The sequence below is a fragment of the Nicotiana attenuata genome, chromosome 12, assembly GCF_001879085.1.
Source record: "Nicotiana attenuata strain UT chromosome 12, NIATTr2, whole genome shotgun sequence".
Taxonomy (NCBI): Eukaryota; Viridiplantae; Streptophyta; class Magnoliopsida; order Solanales; family Solanaceae; genus Nicotiana; species Nicotiana attenuata.
The window spans coordinates 17,268,756-17,280,454 of record NC_032000.1 but is presented as its reverse complement, the minus strand read 5'-3'; the positions used below and the strand labels follow the sequence as shown (position 1 = coordinate 17,280,454).

The following is an 11,699-nucleotide window of genomic DNA, read 5'->3' as shown; positions in this document are numbered from 1 at the left end:
TCCACAAAGCCTCAGAAGACATAGCTGCTCCATCGTTGGTCTTTGCTGTAACACCCGATGGAACTACCCCAACTGGCTGAGCTACTGGAGTCTGAAACTGGGGAGCCATCTGCTCCGGAGTGTGGGTAGCGGGAGTCTGGACTCCTCCTCCAGCCCGAGAGACGGCTGGTGCCACAGGAAAGGTGCCGGTCTGAGCGACACTCTCCATAAGGCCCACTAGATGGACCAAAGCATCCTGAAGCACTGGGGTGGCTATGAACCCTTCTGGAACCTGAGCTGGTCCGGCAGGAACAGTTTGGGCTGGAACCTCATCGTCAAACTCCACCTGAGGCTCCACTACTGGTGGTGCTGCTCGAGCCCTGGGCTGAGCCCTGCCCCTGACTCGGCCTCGACCTCTGCCCCTCGTAGGAGCTGCAACTGGGGGCTCTGGCTGCTGCTCAGCTGAAGAAGCGGTACGTTTTCTCGCCATGTGCGAAAGAACAAGAGTAGAGAGTCCAATTAGCATTGGGAGAACTAAACCGCACGATAGAGAAAGATAGAAGTGAAACTGTTCCTAACTCCACAGCCTCCGGAAGATAAGTACAGACGTCTCCGCACCGATCCTACAGACTCTACTAAGTTTGCTCGTGAATTGTGAGACCTAGGCAACCTAGTGCTCTGATACCAACTTGTCACGACCCGAATTTCCCACCGTCGGGACCGTGATGGCGCCTAACTTTTCAGATGCTTGGCAAGCCAACAGTTAAAGATTTAATACGCTAACCCTAAACCAATTCAGTAAATAATAGCAATTAAACCAAAACAGATTAAAGGAGTGCAGAATTTCATAATAACCCAAGTGCTTATACACAACTACCCAGAATCTGGTGTCACAATTCACGAACTTCTAAGAGTCACTACAAACACTGGCTGAAAGAAAGTACACATGTTTTCGAATTAACAGAAACAAAAAACTGGAATAACTGGAAGGGGACTCCAGAGTCTGCGAACGCCGGCAGAATTACGTTGGATCTCATGTAGGATTGAAGGCAGCAGCTCAACTCGGGTCAACACGGTCCAGTACCAAAATCTGCACAGAAAGTGCAGAGTGCAGTATCAGTACAACCGACCCCATGTACTGGTAAGTGCCGAGCCTAACCTCGGCAAAGTAGTGACGAGNATGAGTTTGGAGCCAAAGGAGATGGCGTAACCGATGACACTAAGGTAAGAGTAAAAACTTACACGCACCTGATATTTACACTAACCTAAATAAATACATCGCACATATCTTCGCATTCATACACTCTGCTTTTTGTAAACATCGATAAATTAAGGTGTACACAAATACTACTACTATTACTTAAGTGTAGCTTCAGTTAAATAGTACTTCTTACATATTTTCAGTCTTTTCAAGATGTCTGGAAAATCGCATGTTCTTCACCATTACGACCACAAATAGTAATCCCAAGTGGATATTCTTTTCTAGTTCGACCAATTGATTTTCTTGGGCCTTGCCGGTCAAAGGTGTCTCTATCAGTAAGTGTTTAACTCTAACTTTTATAACTTGTATAACACTACTATATATATATATATATATATATGTGTGTGTGTGTGTGTGTGTGTTTTCTAAAGTTATTTTTTAAAGTTGTTGGCAATATATTATAAGATTGCAGGTTCAATTGTAGCGCCGAAAGATCCTCAAGTCTGGGATGGTTTGAATCCACATAAATGGCTTTATTTCTTTAAAGTGAAATACTTGACTGTAGAAGGAGGAGGAACAGTCGACGGGATGGGCCAGAAATGGTGGTCTAGTTCATGCAAAATTAATACAACCAATGTAATTTTATTGCCATATATAGAAATTCTTTGTGCTTTATGGAATTCTTTCACACCATATAATTAAGTCTAACGTGTTACAATTATTTTGGCAGCCCTGTCGACATGCTCCAACAGTAAGTGCTATTTCTCCCCCAATCTTATTCTTTTTAAAGTTTAACATTTATATATTGATAGCCTAAGAAAAAAAAATATTTTAAAAAAACGACCGGCTTCAATCGATTTTTCGGTTGATTATTTTACCAACAGAAGTCGATCGGTCGGTCGCAAACAATTTTGACCGAATTTTTAAAGTGAATGTATATCAGAAAGATTTACTTTTAATAATAATTTTGGTTATGCCTCATTGATTTAAGGATAATATGTACAGGCTATGACTTTCCACAAATGCAACAATCTGAAAGTGAGGGACATAAGGATGCTAAATAGTCAACAAATGCATATAACAATTTCTAAGTGTATACATGTTGAAGTATCACATCTCATAGTACAAGCACCTGCTAAGAGCCCTAACACAGATGGAATCCACATAAGCTCATCTATCCATGTTGGTATCAGAGATAGCAGTATTGGCACAGGTTTGTTTATTTTTTTGGTCTAAGAAACAAGGTTCCGTTGTCATAATAGAAAATAGGTTTGTTTATTTTTGGTCTACGCATGTTGGTATTAGTGTTCAAAGGAGCCTTGGAGCAACTGTAAAGTTGTTTAATTTTCATGTAACTTATAGGTTACGGGTTCGAGCTGCGAAAGCAGTAATTAATTCTTGCATTAGGGTAAATTGTCTATCACACCCCTTGAGGTGCGATCCTTCACTGAACCCTGCGTGAAGGCGGAATACTTTGTGCACCGCATTGTCTCTATGTTGGTATGAGAGTTAGCAATATGTTCTATTATTGTAAGTATATTTTATTTTGTTGTTACATGCACAAATTGAATCCGCCAGGAGATGACTGTATATCTATAGTGGGCAATTCTTCAAGAATCTTGGTTAAAAACATTGCTTGTGGACCAGGCCATGGTATAAGGTAGAACGTTTTACTGTTTTGTTAAGATCATTATGTGTAGACAAATTTAGTTTTTTTGTTTGATTTCTGATATTATATGCCCCATCATTTTAGCATTGGAAGCTTGGGAAAGTCAAACTCGTCGTCTCAAGTGCACGATGTCTCTGTTGATGGAGCATATCTTTCCAACACAGAAAATGGTGTGAGGATAAAGACTTGGCAGGTAATCATATATAGTAGTATTGATTTATTGTTTGTTTCATACTATATGACATTATTTCTTATTAGTTCGCAAAAAAATATAAATCTTTATATTTTGAAAACAATTTAACTTTCAGTTTTTCATTTTTGTCTGTTTTTTTTTTTCCTTAAACTTTGCTCAGTTAAACTACGACATATAAATTGAAACATAGGAAGGGAGTATCATTTAAATTTGTCATTATTCAATCATCAGTTTTCATCTTTAAGAATTTGATTAATTTGCTGAATGCAATCCCTTTTGGTTTTCCTCATAATGCTTTATATATCAGGGAGGTAGGGGGTTTGTGAGAAAGATTGCTTTTGCTAACGTGTGGATGGAAAATGTGTCAAATCCCATTATAATAGATCAATATTATTGTGATTCTCCACTCGCCTGTCCAAATCAGGTAAGTAATTTATTATTGCATGTCTAAAATTCACGCAGTTAGTATTTCATTGATAAAGTTAAATGAGCGAGGCTACTTCTATTTTGAGCTCATTATTAAGATATAGTACTTTATATCACACAGCAATTGTTGCCCTACTAGTGATGGAATTAATTAACATCCATGATTAAGTGATCATTTTCTGAGAACCAAGTGATCATAGTTAATTATCACGTACCAAACCATATATTGCACTTCTGCATGCATTAAACAGGTTATACTCACTATTGTGTCCAATTATTTGTTACATCTATTGTTTCCTAAAATTTAAATAATGTGAATTTTGATAACACTTTAAAATATAGTATTTTGTAAAAAAATATTCCAATATGAAAAGATTTGCAACTTAAAGTCTTATGTAGTAGGAATATGTATTTTTCGTATAGTTTTTAAATTAATGTTGTAACAACAATAACAACAATAACAACAACAACCCAGTAAAATTCCACCACTGAGGTCTGGAGAGGGTAGAGTGTACGCAGACCTTACCCCTACTCCGGAGGAGTAGAGAGGTTGTTTCCAATAGACCATCGGCTTAGAGTAATGTTGTAACGTATAAAATTAAAATAACGAATATTACGGTAGTCTGATTAATTAGCTGGTCAATATAAAAATATGAAAAGTGTCAAATAAATTTGGACAAAACTTCCCCGTTTGTGTTTTCTGAACACATTTGACTTCAACACTCTTGCAATTGTGTTCGTATGCATCTAACGACTGTGAATACCCGATATGCAGACTTTGGCTATTGACATTAACAGCGTATCGTTTGTGGGTATTAGAGGATCTTCAGCAACAAAAAATGCAATAACATTTGCTTGTAGTGATAGCTCCCCATGTAGAAATCTATATTTGGAAGATGTCCAACTTGTTTCATTTTTGGAGTTTCCCACGACATCGTTTTGCTGGAATGCATATGGCTCAACCTCGGGATTAAACAATCCTTCTTCTTGCTTTCCCTCGGGTGAAACCATTATTCAGCATCCCACAGAATTATCCAACTTGAGCAAGTCCATTTGATAATCTCTATGTTCAAATGTGTAGCTATATATCCTAGGCAAAGCTAGCTTAAATATAATGGTCAAGCATGTGGAAACAAGTTGATCATGACTTACTAGTCAGCACCAGGACCAAGTAGGAAAAATGAGCAGTGTTTCATGGACCATCACACCCTTGGGTTGCGGCCCTTTCTCGGACTCTGCATGAAGCAGGATGCATCGTACACCGGGCTGCTCTTTTAGTTATTGTGTAAATCCCTCAAATTTTTGCAAATAAGGTGCTTGCATATTAAGCATGTAAAATTTTGTAATGCTTGATGAGTTGAGAAGGTTATGAATAATCTGTCCTTGGAAGGATGAACTTGTTGGGACTAACCATGCGTTTACATATACTAATATTTATTATGGAACAACTATTTATTTAATTTTAATAAAGTTAATTTTGCATTAGATAAATTATTGATGAGTAGCTTTAACAAATTTATAACCGGATAACAGTATCTGACATATTCACCTTTCTCATCTATGCAAGTGAAAACAATTGTAATACAAAAACAAAGTTTAAAACTGAAGATGAGTATTACAATTATACAAGAATGGAGTTATAACCAACATTAATACACAGTAAAATCAGAAAGACAGCGACAACTATGTAGATTTGGCATACTGCAGCCTCAGTTGCTTTGCCTAAACATACAGATACAGACTACAAATATATCTCAGAACTCAGTTGGTGGTTTCGATCTAACAAGTCTCTTGATTCTATCTAACATTAATTAGAGTCCAGAGAATACATTCTTCAAAAAAACTCATAAGTCATCCTGCTTCTAAAACAGAACACTCTTCCAAGTTCCACCGCCCAGTTGTTTCCAGCTTTATGTAAAAATGCCATATATAGTATGTTTTGAACCACTTTTGCCACTACACTATAAATCCTTTATTATTTCAGCAAAGATACAAAATTTTATATATATATACAAAAAATATTTGCTTTTACGCTATGGCGCAGTGTAATTTGGATGATCCTTTCTAACATGTGGCTTTGCCACTGGTGATAATTCCTTAAATAGAATACATTTAAGGAAAATAAAATGCATTTTCCTTTTTCTTTCCTCCTTTTTTTTAGGTTCTATGATCTCGAGCAGAAAAATTCAGCAGAATGTAGCTAATAATTAGATTTCATATAACAACATTACAAATTCTGAAGAGTTGTGGGTTACGGCGAGTACATTTAGGGAAATTAAATTGTATATATAGTTCAAAGTCCGAAGCAATTTTTACACAAGCGCTAATATGCTGCATGTTTAACTGAAAAATGGGATTTTAGTCAAAGCTTTATTTTTAGAAGAACTCGGGTTACTGATAATCGGAAATGAATAAAAGAAGAATGATTTTGCCAATAATGAGATAGTCAGAAAAACAAAGTAAACCAATGTATTCAGATAATATTTCGTGTCCTTACAATTGATCCATTCTCTCCCTTTTATAGCTATTTTGGAGATATGCGTTTTGCCTTTTTCATAATAAGGCTATTATAGACAATTAAAGATATTAAATGCTATGTTACATAATCATTGTATTTAACACAGATTTTCTAACGTTTTTAGTATTTAAGGCTCATTAAATACTGTATTTGTACTCATTTGTACTATCAGGTTCATTCTCCTTAATTTTTGGACTTAAATAGGTACGAGCGTTGAGTATTTTGAATAACCGCTCGTGCCTCTTTCTATGCCTCTGCTCGTATCTGTTGCAACTCGTGTCTCTTTGCCAATCATAACTCTTTGATCAATCTACGTGTCATGACACGTCATCTTTACACCACTCTAATATGTAAACTCAATTTTTTCCAATAAAGATAGTCCCCCCCACTTGCCATTTATTCATCGATTGAATATTTGGGAAGTGGAATTTTATTAAAGCGGGAATTTTTGTCACCATTAATGTTATGATAGAATCGACGCTTCAATTGTCACTTCCATTTAATGTTCTTCACACATGTCACCTTTTCATTGGTTCTGCAATTTTGCAGCACTTTTTAAGGCTTTTTAACGGCTTCACTATTCACGAAGCGTCAGTTATCATTATGACCCTTCCATCATTGCTCCTTTTCCTTTGACGGTTGCTTCTCAGTAAAAATATAACTTTCTTCTTTGTCTTTATCACATAAAGTTTTCTAAACATTCAATTTCTCAAATCTTTGTTTGCTTCTTCCTTGTATTATCATGTCTTCATCAAACCCTAACCCTAGAAGGGTGCCTATAGTTGATAACTTCCCTAATGCCCCCAGCAGGAGTAGAAGAGGAGGTAGGCTCCGTAATTTAGGATCTCATCTGTACATGGTTCTTCTATTCCTTCTCCTAGTTCTGGCCCCTCTTCTAGAACTTGAGGTTCTCTCTCACAAAGATCTTCTTCTAAGGGTAAAGAATCTTCTGAACCTCTTCGTGAACCTTCAGTAGAGGAGATAATTCCTACGGAACTATCTTTCTATAATGACAGAGAGTCTCTTAGAAATCAAGTATCTTCTTTAGATCGTGCCGATATCTACCCTACTCAAATTACTGAAGGTTTGATTCCATTAGTTCGCAGAGACTGCTATTGGAGTCATGACTTCCCTATCATTATTCCTAATCCGAATCAAAGAATCACCTCCTACTTAACCGGTTTTTCCTTTGTTTATACGTAACCTTTCACCTTAGGATTTAAACCTACTATTGATCCTGTTATTCTCGAGTTCTGTCGTTTCTTTGATGTTTGCTTAGGTCAAATTGGCCCAATAATATGGAGGGTTGTTGCCTGTTTGAGACATTTGACCAATTTAGCTAAGGTGCCTTTTACTTTCTCCCATCTAATTCATCTTTACTCCCCTAGGCTTTTCCGTAATGGTGTTTTTACACTAGTAGCTAGGAGCAAAAGAGTTTTAGTTAGCCCTGAAGATGACAGAGACCGTGGCTGGTACGCCAGGTTTGTTGCTGCCCCAACTGTAGGTTTAGTGGGTGATGATAACGTTCCCTTCCCTGAGAAGTGGAATTTTGCACGTGAGTCTTCTAACCTTCTCGTACCTTTTTTCTTCAATTTTTGTTTATTTCTCTAATTTTACTTTCTTTCTCCAGCAACCATGGGAGTTGTGGACGATGTTCCCAATTTCCGTGATTGGGTAGAAAAGCTGTTGAGTACTGCACCAATGGATGGTAGGTCCTGGAAGACACTTTCCCAACGATTTGGTTGGAAGGTGAAAACTCATGGTAAGAGCTTCTATTTTATTTTATTTTACATATTATTTTTTCCTGAACTTACTTCAATCCTTCTTTCTGTCAGGATTTGTTGTTCGCGGAGTTACTGCTGAGGCGGTCGCGGCTTCTCATATCTCTTTGGAAAGGGCCCAAGAAATAATCTTGGGTTCTTCATCGAAAAGAAAAGCCGTTGGTGACCAAGAATCTGAAGAAGAGGAAGACGGGGGTTCCTTGGTAACAAGGCCACGGGCCCGTAGACGCATTATTTCTGATGACGAAGCAGAAGCATCTCCCCTTAGTTCTTTTCCTCTCACCGAGTCTATTTAAGCCCCGATTGTGATTCCTGATGATGATGTTGCTCCCGCGGCTGCTCATGATTCTGTTGAGCAGCTTTTTATCAGCGGGTTTGGTAGTGAAAGCTTAGGCCCATTTTCTGATGAAGCACCCCTGGCTTCTTTTTCTACTCCCGTGTCTGTAACTCCTTCTTTGCCGACCTCGGCTGTTTTCGTTCCTCCCCAGACTGTTTTTACTGCTTCTACTGTTCCTCCTTCAACAATTTTCCCTCCACCTGTTCATCATACTGAGGTTGGTTCCTCATGTAGAGGTACTGCTATGAGGCAAGTCACTATTGAAGTTCCTACTGAGGGTAATCTTTTAAGGAAATCAGGTCAAGCAACGTGTGGCTAAAGCCTTTGATTGGTCCAGTTGAAAGAGCTAAGCTTGATAGCCACAGTTCTTTGACCTTGATGAATGACATAGTGCATGCTTCTTTAAAGGTATCCCTTTTTCAAGCTTTACTTTAACCTTTTTCTATTTTCAGAGTTCTCATATTCTCTTCTCTTTTAGGTCAATTTAATTGGCACGGAGATGATGAAAAGAGTTACCCTCTCTGAACAACTAACGCGTGACTATCAAATGGAGGCGGATAGTTGGAAGGAACGGTGTGAGAGTCTTCAAATTGAGGTAGAAATGTTTGAAGAAAGTAAAAGTACCTTAGAGCAGCAGGTACGGGCTTTGACCTCAGAATTAGAAGCTGATAAGGAAAAGGCTCGTCTGGAAACCTCTTTTTTCGAGCAATTATCCAAGGCAAGTGAAGAAATTAGAGAGTTGAAGGCTCTCTTGGTGAAAAAGAAGCGTATGCTGGTGAACTCGTGCAGAATTTGACTCAAACTCAAGAAGACCTCCCGGTATCTTCTGACAAGGTTTGTTCTTTAGAAAATTCTCACGCTTCTCTTCAAGCTTCTTATGAATTTGCCTTGGCTGAAAATGAAAAGGTAAGAAATGAAATTGCTGACTGGGAAAGAGATTATGAAATCCTTGAAGATAAAACTGCCATTGAAGTGAGTTGGGCGTTTTTAAATTCTCGCCTTGATACCCTTGTTGAAGCTAGCCAAGAGATTTTAACTTAGAATCTGAGTTAGCTAAAATCAATGAAACTATTGAGAAGGGCTCAGCAAAACCAAGATTTTCCTTCTCCCGTGGCCGAAAGCTTCTGCAAATGTTGAAGTTGATACGGGTATCCCCACTCCTTAAGCCAAGTTGAGCCCGCTGCTGTTGATGCACCTGTTTCAGTTCCTTCATCTTCTCAGTGACAAGTTTAAGTTGTTGTTTTTTTGGAAAATTGTGGTTAAAACCCTTGTGTCTCATTTGAGAGTTTGTTTTTGGAAACTTAAGTCCCCAGACCTCTTTATGGGGCCAATATGTATAAACAATTTTGCAGTTTATGACTAAGCTCATACTTAGTCTTTTTAATATTAAGAAGTTTTCGTTGCCTATCTTGAGCTTCCATTTTGTTTATTCTCGCCTTTATTTCTAAGGACTTACAGAGTAATTTGTATTTTTTTTATTGTTCAAAAATGCTTCTGTTAACTTCATGAATATTTTAAATTAATCATAAATTTTATAAAAGAGGCCCTTTTATATTCGACACTTAATGAAGAAGACGTCTCAACTTCATAACGGTGTTAACATACGATAAAAGAAATAGGAATCCACATGTTTCTGGAATAACTTTGACAAGTTTTTATTTGAACTTTGTCTAGTTTTGAATAACATTTACATGTATTCGAATTACATCTATAACTTTCTCATAATTTTTTTCTTGTAACAGATTTAAAAAAGAAAAATAAACACGAGGTTTTTATTTATAACCCATTTCAATACATAACACGAGGTTTTTATTTATAACCCGTTTCAATACATTGCCTTTACCCTAACTATGGTAAGGTACTTTTTAAGGCTTAGCTCGTAACTTTACTCTATACTTGACTCATTCATTGAGTGAACTTTTCAGGCTTGATCTTTGATTATTTCTCTATCTTCTTTGCCTTCTTTACACACATGCCTGTGTATATTATATAATCCCCCAAGTGTTTGAGCGGTGAAGTAAGAAGCCTCGAGCACTTGATTGTTCCTCTCATTTGGTCATTTCCCTGAAAAGGAAAAACATACGGGACTCGGATGTGCGATTATATATATAGACTGCTTAATCCGTTTGAATTTCTATCAGAATAATTGTAACAGGAAATTTAATTTATTCCACGTGCCTTGCAAGTCGTGACTCATCATTTAGCACGGGTTAGCTTTTTGCCTATCATCTAAAATCGTTAGTAAAATTTTAACAATTCAAAAATTAAATTTTAAAATATGGATACCTGACCGTGGATATTCCTTATAAATAGTATCTCTTCAGGTGAACAGCATTCCAATGTGAAGGTAGTATCTTGCCATCCATTGTTTCTAACTCATATGATCCTTTACCTGCAATATCACGAATCCTATAGGGACCTTCCCATGTTGGACTTAATTTCCCCGCATTAGCTGCCTTCGTAGATTGAAAAACCTTTTTGAGTACGAAGTCCCCAATTTTGAAGAATCTGAGGCGTGCTTTTCGGTTGTAGTATCGTTCTATGACCTGCTTCTGAGCTGCCATTCTTATTAGTGCAGCTTCTCTTCTTCCTTCAAGTAAATCAAGATTTAAACGCATTTCCTCGTCATTAGACTCTTCTGACGCATGTGTGAACCTTGTACTCGGCTCTCCTATCTCAACTGGAATTAAAGCTTCAGCTCCATAAACCAATAAAAATGGTGTTTCTCCTGTACTTGTTTTTGTTGTTGTGCGATATGCCCATAAAACACCAGGTAACACTTCTGGCCAATTACCTTTGGATTCCTCTAAACGTTTCTTTAAATTGTTGATAATGGCTTTGTTTGTTGACTCAGCTTGCCCATTACCCACCTGGATGATAAGGTGTGGATGTAATCCTTTTAATCTGTCAACTTTGAAAGAATTCTGTGATTTGAGCGCCTATAAACTGAAGGCCATTATCACACACGATTTCCTTTGGCACACCGAATCGGCATATGATATTTCGCCAAATAAAATCTTTAACTTCCTTTTCTCGCACCTGTTTGAATGCTCCTGCCTCTACCCATTTAGTAAAATAATCAGTGAGTACGAGCAAAAATTTTACCTGTCCTTTTGCTTGTGGTAGTGGACCCACGATATCCATTCCCCATTTCATAAATGGCCACGGTGCAATGACCAGATGTAGTAACTCCGCAGGTCTATGCATATTATTTCCGTACCTTTGGAATTTATCGCATTTAACCACGAAACTTTCCGCTTTTTCTTCCATTTTAGGCCAATAATAACCTGCCCTAATTAGGGTTCTTACCAATGATCTACCTCCCGCGTGATTCCCACAATGCCCCTCGTGGATTTCTCTCATTACATATTCTGTTTGAGAAGGTCCGAGGCATCTTGCTAAGGGGCCACCGAACATTTTTCGATAAAGATTACCTTGCTTCAAACAATATCGTGCAGCCTTTTTCCGAAGCGCGTGGGCTTTTTTCTTATCTTCAGGGACGGTACCATATTGCAAAAAAGCAACAATCTCGTTTCTCCAATCCCAGGTTAAATTGTTGAATTTTACCTCATTTTTGTCCGGATCAAGTACCGAA

General features: G+C 37.7%; 1 protein-coding gene across 1 annotated transcript; it reads left to right on the top strand.

Annotated features, from left to right (window-relative positions):
• Positions 705 to 4,874, top strand: LOC109235920 (probable polygalacturonase At1g80170). Its single transcript, XM_019402164.1, has 10 exons — positions 705 to 730; positions 1,152 to 1,203; positions 1,384 to 1,515; positions 1,646 to 1,816; positions 1,911 to 1,931; positions 2,186 to 2,393; positions 2,759 to 2,840; positions 2,934 to 3,042; positions 3,350 to 3,466; positions 4,244 to 4,874. Exons 1-10 carry the CDS (start codon positions 705 to 707, stop codon positions 4,523 to 4,525), a joined length of 1,200 nt encoding a protein of 399 aa, XP_019257709.1. The 3' UTR covers positions 4,526 to 4,874.